Genomic DNA, 12038 nt, shown 5'->3' on the forward strand with positions numbered 1-12038 from the left:
AAATATATACTTTGAGACTTCATCTTTATAGTATCTTGTAGTTTATTTTCTAAAAAATTATATTATTTTAAATGGAAATTTACATTTACATTATTTTAAATTTATAGTATATTCAATGGATATATTGATGATTTTAAATCGGGATTATTTTAAATTTATATTTTTTAAATGGAAATACTAATGATTTTGAATTTACATTATTTTAAATGGTAATACTGATGATTTTCAATTTACGTGATTTTCAATGGAAATACTGGTGTTTTTAAATTTACATTATTTTAAATGGAAATACTGATGATTTTAAATTTACATTATTTTAAATGGTGTATTGGGCCAAGCCCAAATGTTGGGGGTTAAAACAAGGCGGCAACGACCCCCTCACCCCACTCCTTCTCTCTCTGCCCCCTTTCCTCGTTCCCCTTTCCTGTTCCCTCTCTCGGTGCTCCTAGTCGCTGCTCCGATTTTGGTCGGCTCCGGCGTACAGGTAATCTCCCCTCTATCCCCCTCTCTCTCCCTGTGTCGCCGCTCGTTGGCCTCCAATTTGATTGGAGTACATTTCGTATTGAGCTAGGGTTTCATTGACGGCGGCAGAATCGACAATGGCGGCGGAAAAGACGGCCTGCTAGGGTTCATCGCCTCCATCTTCGTCCCCTCGGCGAGTTCATCCCCTCCACTTTTTATTTGCATCGCTAGGGTTCATCACTAGGCAGTGGCAGTGGCATAGTCAAGCTTTCAAAAAATGAATTTACAATCTATCGCTAGGCAGTGGCAGTGGCAATGGCATAATGTCTTGAAAGTGCCTACTGAAACTGGTTTTGCAGTTCATGATGGATCTTGGTATGTCTTCAATTTTTTGTCATTCCTCTGGTTCCATATAGCCCATCATCCAGTGATTAAAATTTCCATGAACAAGTCCCATTTGTATCTGCATTTTGCATCAGTCTGCAAGAATAATTCATAAAACTTGCCACTCCAGATATTGCTGACATGTGGAGTGGTGTTATTGGAATAATAAGCTTGCCACACAAGATTGACCAACGGTATATCCTCATGGTTGTAGAATTTGTGTAAGTGTTTGATCAACAAGGCAATATTCTGTACTCTGAGATTCAGAACACCAAGTCCTCCTTGCTTTGGTCTACAAATCATTTTCCAACTTGCAAGGAAGTTTCCTTTCTTGTTTATGTCATTACCATACCAAAGGAAATTTGTGCTGACTTTATTGACATGATCTAGAATGGTGTAGTGAACCTTGAAGGTGCACATAGCAAATATGGGCATGGATGCAACCACTGAGTTAACATAAGTCAATCTGCGAGAATAATTCATGAAACTTGCCACTCCAGATAATCTTTTATCAATTCTTGTTATGATTGGCATTATATCACTTGCCATACTTTGACATGTGTGTTTGGTTCTTGTCAGAACTAAGGAATTTTTTTGTTAGCACTAAGGCCCACATGTCATAGATACAAAAAGTATGGCAAGATTCCCTAAGTAAGGCAAGTGTGACAAACATAGAAACAAACACCCCCTCTATTTTTTTTTCTATTAGCACTATGGCCCACATGCTATCTAGTTTGCAAGTCCATTGTGATGCTATCTATATTTTTGTATAACATATACTTGTTATTATTTTGATGTTCCAGCCATGAGTAGCTGGAACAGCCACTACCAGTCTTCGTGCAACTTCGTGGCCTATCAAGTTGACTAAGGCAAAACGAGCACCAACCAGGTAAGATTACAAAAACATCCATGAGCATTGCAAACACATGAATATATACATATATCATCTAACCCTTCATTATTGATGATTTCAAATATTTGACTTGCCAGGCGTATGTACGAGACCCATCTCAAGAACCGGTCCAGCAGTAGCTACCGGTACGTGACGTGGACATGCTCAGCCATGAGCTTGTGGCCTCAAAAGAGAGTACAACGAAGGCACTTAAGGAGTTGAATGACTCCGTGAAGAATGACAAGGAAGAGATGATCAACGAGAACTTTGATCTCTGCGATAAGAAATTGAAGCTCATCGACCAGAAGGACAAACTGATCACCAAGATCGAGTCTATGAAGAAGGAGATACAGCTCCTGAAGGCCGAGAGGGCAGAACTGAAGACCCGCAAAGTCCATTACAGAAAGCAGGGACAGAGCAATAGGAACAAGTTGTGTGAGATGAAGATCATTCTTCATTGTCGAGACATATATGTAGGTAGTTTAGCTAGCAGATCACTTTTGCTTGTAGCTAGTTAGCGGATAACTTTTGTTTGTAGCTAGCTAGCTACTTGATCACTATTGTTTGTGGATTTGAAGTTACCACTAGAAGTTTAAATGGCTGCACATATACTAGTAGCTGGGTATTTCTTTTTTTATTAATGAAATGTACAAATTGCTGGCATTGGCTCACAATAAACATCATAGCTAATACAATATATTGCTGATGTTAGCCAAGTGGCACACCATCAGTACTAAAATACTGCTGACGTGTCTGCAATGCCACCACTAAATGTTTTCACTGGCGCCATATTGGTGGCGTTGGGTGTCTACGCAAGCAAGACACTTTTTTCCACGCCATAGCTAGGCTTTTTTGCACTAGTGGTATTTAGTTATGTCAATCTCACATTACCAAATTTAGAGACAAAGAAAGAGACTTACTTTCTTGAAGAACTAGTGTATTTAGTTATGCTTCATCTCCAAATGAAATGTTCGGGTTATAGATGTAGTAATAATAGTAGATGAGTAACTATGACAATGTGAAGCTAGTTTTTTTTTAAATAAAAATTGAACCGGATAGAATTTCAAGTTTAAACATCGTTGTATGTGTATGGACACCTTTGTATCGCAGGGAAAATCCGAGTGGCCTATGTTTCGCCGGAGTGTTGATTCATTTTCGTTCCGGCAAATTTCAGGGGCTCGATATGTCCTATTTTAGCAAAGGTCATGCCGTATTTTTCGTGAATTTTAGCATGACTTGTGCTAGAATATGTACAAAATATCGAGTGCCCTGGATTTGCCGGAAAGAGAGTTAAACGACATTTCGGGTTGACTTTAAGTCTGTCGGTGCTCCATACATGACAGTCAACAAATCAATGGGGGTGAGTGTCCATCATATATGAGAGAAGAAGAATGCCGACTGTCGTCGTGGGGGTCGCTTCTCTTCTTCTCCTTGTGCTAGACTTTTGTTATGCACTAGGTGAAGGAGGAGGAGCGACCATCACCAACGGTCAAAAAATCAGTAAGGCAGTGTCCACCATATATGAGAGAGGAAGAATCCCAACTGTTGTCGTGGGGTAGCTTCTTCTTCATTCGAAAGCGCATTTGCAACTTGATGGGGGACGCTGCAATAGTTCACATCTATAGAGATACCAATAAATGCCTCGCCTGAAGGTAGGCGTGAGATGTGCTGGCCCAGGGGCGCGGGAGGCGACATCATTCTTTTTGTGTTCATGTTATTTTTTTACTTTCTTTTATACTTTCAAACATTATAAATAAATATGTAACAAAAAACACTTTATGTTAAGCATTTGAAAAAAAAATGTGTATCGGGGAAATATTTTTCATGTACACCAAAAATACATTATTTAATAAAGTTTGAACAAATATTTTAAAAATAATAAATAAACATTTGAAAAAATTGTTACACTTGTATTTACAAATGTTAATCAAACATTTTAAAAATGTTAAATTTGTATAGAAAAATGTTACCATGTATTCAAATAAATATATTAATCTTCACTTGAAAAATGTTAATTAAGCATTTGAAAAATGTTAAAGGTGTATTGAAAAATGTTGCCATCTACTCACAAAAATTACAATCCTGTATTCCAAAACACTCAATCAAGCATTTGAACTTGTTGAAAATGTGTATTCAAAAATGCTGATCATGTATTAAAAAAAAGTTAATCTTGTTTTCGTAAAATATGTATGAAAATCATGTATTATATATACCAAAAATATAAAATGAGTATGAAAAAAGTAGATATAGAAAACTATAAGTTTGCAAAAATTGTTAATCATGTATTTAAAAAATGTTTAACTTGCATATAAAAACTATTTCTAATATATACGAAAAATGTTTAATATGTACCAAAATATTGAACATGTGTTCAACAAAAAATAAAATAAAAGGAAATCGGCAAAATTAAAAAGAAACAAAACTAAAAAGCGAGAAAAAGAAAGTAAAATGAATAAAGATACAAAGAAAATAAAAGTATATAAAAAAAGAGAAACCAAAGAAAACCAGTGAAAACCAAAAAACAACTTTATAACAAATAAAAAGAAAATCCAAAGAAAACCGGTGAAAAGACAAAAGGAACTGAAGGAAAAAAATAAAACTACACCAGTGCAACTATTGTATATAGTGGGAAACAAAGAACAACCCATTGATCGTGCGAGAAATGCGTTAATGGCCCGGCACATCCTTTGCTGTACGCGAGAGCTTGGTGCTTTTTTTTTCATTTTTGCGATGGAACGAGAGCATGGTGAATCGATGGGCATGTGGGGACCTCCTATTCAGCGCTTCAGGCACCGAAAAGGTTCCCTGGAGCTCGCTACCTTCCTTCGTGGGTTGCGGCCGAACAATGCCTTCTCGCTGCAGTGCAGCAAAACGCGAGCGGGTCAAGCATTCCACTCAATTCAGAACCTTCGCTGGGTGATTACTGAACCAGTTGGCCACCTGACTTGTTCACAAGTTGACTTTCATAAAAAAATTAAAAAATTGAAAAAAATCTATTTCCAGAAATTTCATTCATTTTGAAAAAAATTCATTGATTTTGGAAATAAATTAAAAATCGAAAAATGTTCACGAATTTTCAAACAATTCAAAATTTGAAAATAAGGTCATCGAATTGGAAGAAAATTTCATCATTTTTGATAAAAGTTTATCTAATTTTTAAAAAATTCATCTATTCTGAAAAAGCTCGCAAATTTGAAAAAAGTTCACCAAATTTTAAAAAAAGTTCATTGAATTTGAAAATAGTTCATCGAGTTTGAAAAATGTGCATCAAATGTAAAAAATAGATCAGAAATTTAGGCAAAAGTTCATTGATTTTGAAAAAAATAATCACGAGTAAAAACAAGTACGAACCAAGAAGAATAAAAAGAAAAAAAGGAAAAGGAAATAGAAAACTAGAAAGAAGAAAAGATGGAAAAAGATGCTAGTAATCAGATCAGATGGGCCACACACCCCTAGGCCGAAGGCAGTCTGGGTTATTTTTCTTTTATGGTTTCAATCCGTTTCTTAATTGTCAATCTGTTTTCAGCTTCCATTACAGTGAACTATTATGGTTGGTTGGTCCAAAAATTGAATGAAAAAAATCATTTGGGTGATAGGTCGTCACTCTCTAAATATATAACAATTATCCCAATTTTAAGAATTATAAGTATTTATCGTAAAACTTGATCATCATCTACACTAGCAGAGGCTATGTAGTACATGATGATTTGATCACTCCTCACATTGTAAAAGTAAATGCCAGCATTGTCTTTGTTGGGCCATGGTCTTTTGGAATATCACTACTAGTTTTTTCCACTAGAGAAATTCTCGCCAACTATCTGGATTTCTTGAAGTGCCCATATTGCTCTTAATCAAATTATGAACGGATCATCTATGTGATTCTACCCATTCATCTATGGGAAAGAATGTTCTAACTTCACGAGAAAAGAAGAATGTTCCAGCTTCATGAGAAAAAATGTTCCATGTCCACCAGAAAATGTTACAACAAAAATGAAATAACATAAAGTAAATTAAATTTCTTCTAAAAAATATCTTGTAAATAAAATAAAAATAAAGAGCTGGGTGTATTTGGCCTCTTTGACCAACACCTATTATATATTAAAAGTACTTAACAAGCTAACTAGAAAAAGGTATAATTAAGCTCGAAAATGTCAAGAAAAGTTTGAAACATCCAGGCATTAATTTAGTCCATCCTCAATTAAACGAGTGAAATGCGCCACTAGTCCAAACATTGAGTTCACGGACTATTGGTGCATTTAACTCAAATTAAAAGATAAACAATAACCATTGGATCTTCTTTTGACCAAAACTAACCCCCACGCTCCAGCAGTAACCTGAAAGAAAACCAGTCTTCTCCCTATGACTCTTCTCTACTGTATGCCACCTTTGTTCCTCTCTGGTCCTCCTCCTCTTTACCACTAATACTTTGAGCATCATAAAAACAATTTTATAGAAAATAAAATAAAAAAACAACATATTGGGTCTCTTTGGTCAACATTGTAAAGAAACATATCTAGATGGGCTAACTTCTTATTCCCAACTTGAGCCCATCATCATCATATGGGTGGGGGCACCACAAATAGTAGCGCAGTAGCGCGGGTGGCTCTTGTGCTTTCTCGCTCTGATGTTTTAATTATTTTCTCCATTTGTATGGTTGTATAAAAAAACACCTTATGATTGTATGAAACATCCGAGGTAACAAATAATTGTGCATAGCACTCGGCTCCTCTCAGGCCTCTTTTGGTTTGTAGGAATTTTGTAGGAATAGTATAGGATAGGATTTTCAAAGAATTTTTTTCTTTGTAGCTCTTTGCTATGTAGGAATGGATTCCATGTATGATTGAAATTAATCCTTCACATTTCAAATGGGAAAAAAACATTGGTCTAGATAAAAAAAGTTCCTACTCTATGCATCAAATGACATTTACATTCCTATAGGAATTGAGTTACATGTTCATCTCACTTCCTATGATTTTCCTATTCCTCTATGACCCAAGGAGACCTTAACATGTATACGACCAATTACTACTCGAAGTCTTGGATGACACGGTGACAACGGAAAATATCCTGTGGAGCTTAGGCTTATGGACACCCTCTTATCTAGCCATCCAATTATGCATCGCGATTCGTGCAAGTACGTTTCTCTTTTTTGTTTCTCCCATATAGTTTAACATATGAACTTCAAACTTTTTAGCACAACAAAATATTCTTACTAGAATGTGGGAAAAAACTTTCAGATTTTTTCACGCATCACAAAAACTAAAAAAAGATTTTTTTAAAAATTAAAAACATCTCATTTTCTATATTTTTCTTGGACAAAAAAATCTGAAAGTTTTATCCCACATTGTTCTAAGAATGTTTTATTGTCCTGGAAAGTTTCAAGTTAATTTGTTGTTTTGTTTTGAAGAAGCAAAAAAGAGAAAGTTTTCATGCAGTTAGTTAGTTGTGTAGCACGGATCTCAAAGCAACATTAGATGGTGAGGATAAGAGGCGTCCAGGAGCCCGTGCTCTAAATATCCGCGTCCAGGTGACAATTGTACGTCGATCTTCGAGAAATCACTCGCACTGTTTCTTTCGACCAATCAGAATCGAACGCTGCTCCGTTGCTTTCAAATGATGGCCATTCTACAGAGATAGACCACAAGGTTTCTTGCTTGCACTAGCACATGACAGCACGAGCAGAGCAGCTGTAGCCGTCACACACGAGCCGTGGCTATCAGGTTGTTTCCTCCAGAGAGAATACTCCCAAAGATTGACATCGATGTGTGCTGCTCCCTGCTGTCGTGTTCCAATAAGGGTTTGAACATGATTGTTGCAACTTTGTAAAAATGCACATTATTGTTGTAGGGCCAGCTTCACATGTCTTTATTGTATGATTAGCAGTTAGCACTCTCTGATTGGCAGTTAGCCCAAAAATGTGTACGACTTGACGCTGACCTGGCAATCACCAGCAGTACCTCCTGAGTGGCTGTGACCGATCCCACTGAAGATATCTCTTTGTCTCTTCTGATTTATTTAAGCATGTGATTATTCCGTATGGCTAGCTAGTCTTCTCACTAAGGCCACCATGAGACCATCTGATTCTTCTTACCACAACAGCCCGGTCTCTATAAGGCATTTAGCATCAAGGCTTTTGCAGGGACTACACAGAATGTGTGCTGCTCTTTGTTCTCTCTTGAGCGCAGCCTACTTCTACACGCGCATGCTGGATTAGCACTTCAAGCCTCTCGTCTGATTGATTTTCCCAGTGTGCGTGTGTGTGTGCGCGCGCGCGCGCATGTGTTTCCTATTCTCCATGTTTGTGTGTGGCTGATTAGTTGGGGTTATCAACATTGAATTAGTTAGATCTGTGTGGATGATTAGTTGCAATTTGCAACTTTTGAATTAGTTAGATCTCCATGTGTCTTTTGTTTTGTGGGGCGAACCATGTGCATATGTTTGCACATGCATGATGCTTGCTATATTTGTTCTCTGATCTGCATGAAAATAATAATCAGAAATGATATTTTTTTTTTACGTGTGGGAACAAATATGCACAGGCTTTGCGCCAGCCCTCGGGCTTATATATCGCATGGGATTGCGTACCGGTGAATGTTGGAGCTTTGGGCCAGGCTAGGGCTGACCTTTTGATGACTGGCTTTTCAAACCTAGCCTAAAACCGGCCCGACCTAGGGATTGCTCAGTTTTACTCTTCTCCTCCCATATCTTCGCCATGCAGCCTGCCGGGTTCTCCATATTAGGAAACAAGATGGAATTTTGCTGACATCAACATGTTGGTCATTATTTACGTGCATGGATAAGGCAATGAGGTAAGAGAGAAAGAGAAGCAAGGAAGCACGTGGTGTGGTGACTTGGAGTGTTCGGCAGATACACTATAATCTATCTATATATATACATAAAGTTCATTGTGCATCACACTCTAGTAGAGCTAGTAAAGCACCATGTAAATACATCATTTTGTATCGCCAAGTAAATCAGGTCTCAGAAATGATAAGAGTTAGCCACCAACCGAATAGTGTTGGAGGTGAGCATGGCCTCACACCTAGAGTAGGCGAGTGGACGGACGCACAGCCCCTATCTTGGAATGGTGCAAATTGTCTGCATCCCAAATTCTGTTGCGTGCGAGTCCTACGGACCATACGTACGTGTGAGGTGCCATCCGTTTGGACTTTCTTGGGCTGCCGTTTCGTCCAGGATTACGCCAGCTGACCAACTCATCTCGACCTTCTCTGATAAAGGCCGGCATGGCACCGGCGCCGATGCTGCCAACCGCACGCTGCTGGGTTTCAGCGAGATAGAACCTTTGATCACGCCAGACTCGGTGGCATGGCGGCCCTGCAGCTGGCCGCTCTCCTGACGCTTCTGCTCGCGCTGTGGCGTCTCGTGTGGCGGCCGCGTGCCGTGGCGCGGTCGTTCGCGAGGCAGGGGATCCGAGGGCCTCCCTACACGTTCCTGGCCGGGTCCTTGCCGGAGGCGAAGCGGCTGCTGATCGCTGGCCGGAGAGGCGTGCCGCCCCTCGACGCCGGGTGCCATGACATCATGCCCATCCTGCTCCCGCAGTTCCATAGATGGGTCGCTGATTATGGTAAAGTACTAACGGTAAACGACTACTCATTTTCTTAGGCTAAATTGTTAGCTACCTGTGCCCAAATTCCTCGAGGAACTGAATTTTTTGGTATAATATGACCCCTACAAGCTAGCTAGGATTGAGATGGTTGGTCGTGGCACATCCATTTGCAACATTATCTTTAATCTAATTCCAATTAATTCTTTTTTGCGGGTAATTTCAATTAATTCTCGAATATAGAGTTCATAATTTGTTTTGTTGGTTCAGGCAAAACGTTCCTGTTCTGGATCGGGCCGATCCCCGCCATCTTCTCCATCGACCTGCAGCTGATAAAGCAAGTGCTCACAGACAGGACGGGCCTGTATCAGAAGGACTTCATGATCCCCGTGCTCAAATCCCTCTTTGGCAACGGCGTCATATTGATAAACGGCGACGACTGGAAGCGGCACCGGAAAGTAGTCCTTCCTGCTTTCAACCATGAGAAGATCAAGGTTGTATATGCCTCCCTATACTCTACAATACATGCATCTATCTGATGTTTAAGCATTAGTGTATTATAAGAACAGTGTTTTTTTCCCGTGTGTAGAGCATGTCAGCGGTGACAGGAGAGGTCACAAGGCAGATGATACAGCAATGGCGCGAGAAGATACACCAAAGCAACAGCGACAAGAAAGCAGCTGACATAGACATGATCCACGCCTTCAACGACCTGACCGCGAAGATCAACGGCCGCGTCGCCTTCGGCACAAGCCACCAGGATGTCGAGGAGGTCATCGTCTTGATGCGGGAGATGCAAAAGATCGCTACTGCCTCCACGCTGGATGCTCCAATACTCTGGTAGAGCACTATAGTATTTGCTTACACACCAGCTCTGAATCCAGACTCATGATATTAACCATGTTAATCTTGTGCCGTGCACTTCAGGTATCTGCCGACTCGGCGTAACTTGCACGTTCGACGTCTGAACAAACAGCTGAGAAGCAAGATCATGTCGATCATGCAGGCACGGCTGGCCGCAGATGGAGCCAAATATGGTCGAGGAGACACCGGCGGCTGCGGGGACGACCTGCTCGGGCTGCTGTTAGAGGCATGGACACCGCACCGGCAAGGGAGCGGCGGCGATACAATGACAACCGACGAGGTGATTGATGAGTGCAAGACCTTCTTCGCCGCAGGGCAGGAAACCACGGCCACCCTCCTCATCTGGACCATGTTCCTGCTTGCCGTGCATCCCCAGTGGCAGGACAAGGTCAGGGAAGAGGTCCTCAGGGAGTTCCCAGGCGGGGACGGCGATGATGTGATACCCAACGCCGATATTCTCACCAAACTTAAGCTGGTGAGTACATTTCAACTCTTAATATCGTTTTTCATATATTTTAGCATGAATATATTCATTATCATAAATGTTCATATTGTTTATAGAAGGTTGGTCGAAGTTTACAAAATTCAACTTTTGAAAAATATTATATGTGGTGTAATTTTGCAAAGACGGAATAACTAATATGTTGTGAGCATGCTCTGTGCCTGTTTTACTTATGCAGCTACACATGGTATTGCTCGAGACATCGCGTCTCTACCCTCCGGTCGTGTACATACAACGGAAGGCTGCCTCCGACACAGTCCTCGGAGGCATCAAGGTACCCCAGGGAACAATCATATCAATCCCAATCGGCATGCTACACCGAGACAAGGAAGTTTGGGGACCCGGCGCCGACGAGTTCAACCCCATGAGGTTCGAGCAGGGCGTCACAAAGGCTGCCAAAGACTCCAAGGCGCTCTTGACTTTCTCTCTAGGCCCGAGAGTATGCACCGGTCAGAACTTTGGCATCGTGCAAGTGCAGGTTGTCATGGCGATGATCCTCACCAACTTCTCCATCTCCCTCTCCCCGGAGTATGTTCACAAGCCAAAGTATCTTCTGTCTTTGACACCCAGGCTTGGGATGCCTCTCATTTTGAGGAATCTACTATAGATGGGCGAGAAAGATTGCAAAATTAAGCTCATTGTAACTCATGAGAGTAATTTCATTATAATTTCAGTGTCTTAGTTATGGTCTGACATTCTACACAATCGATTTTGGAGATGCAACCAATTATGCATACAGAGATCATATCAACTTGGAGTAATAGACGAATCTTCTTGGATACATATACGAGCAAGAAGATCAAGGAACATGTAGTTGTGATGTTACGATGGAAGACGACGTCGTTGGTGGTACCGTGGCCGTCCCTGCTTGACCAGCGTAACCTCGAGATTGCATCCATCCAGAAACATTTTGCCAAAAGCATCCACAGCATCTTGCGGATGAGCATGCACCGTCGACATGGTTACGAAACCGACACCCTGGGAGCACTTGGTATCTTTGTTGTACAGTACCTCGGCAGTAGACACTTTGCCGCGCTTGCTGAAAACAAGTTCCAACTGGGAGCTATTCACCGTGAGAGGCAAATTACGCACCATCACCCTGAAACAAGGCTCGTAATGTTTCGAGATGTGAATAATGCTTGCTAGACTAGCAACTGGAGCCGTCTTCTGCTGCTTCTGCTTCACTTCTAGAGCCTTGCACCTCTTAGTGATTTCCTAATCCAAAAAGATTCAAGGTATTTTTTAGCACTTTCTCAGTTTGAGATGCTTATGTTCAAGGGTTAAACTTTTACACAGCGGTACTAACTTATGTGACCACAAAAGTTATGAAAGATTTTATTATCAAAATATCAATTTTGAACTCGTGTAGT

At 40.4% G+C, this 12038-nt stretch overlaps 1 protein-coding gene across 1 annotated transcript; it reads left to right on the forward strand.

The window, feature by feature from the left end:
* Positions 1-8921: 8921 nt before the first annotated feature.
* Positions 8922-11370, forward strand: LOC123135401 (cytochrome P450 709B2). Its single transcript, XM_044554468.1, has 5 exons — positions 8922-9323; positions 9573-9796; positions 9892-10142; positions 10230-10641; positions 10847-11370. Exons 1-5 carry the CDS (start codon positions 9065-9067, stop codon positions 11273-11275), a joined length of 1575 nt encoding a protein of 524 aa, XP_044410403.1. The 5' UTR covers positions 8922-9064; the 3' UTR covers positions 11276-11370.
* The last annotated feature ends 668 nt before the right edge of the window (positions 11371-12038 follow it).

Source organism: Triticum aestivum, chromosome 6B, assembly GCF_018294505.1.
Source record: "Triticum aestivum cultivar Chinese Spring chromosome 6B, IWGSC CS RefSeq v2.1, whole genome shotgun sequence".
Classification (NCBI taxonomy): Eukaryota; Viridiplantae; Streptophyta; class Magnoliopsida; order Poales; family Poaceae; genus Triticum; species Triticum aestivum.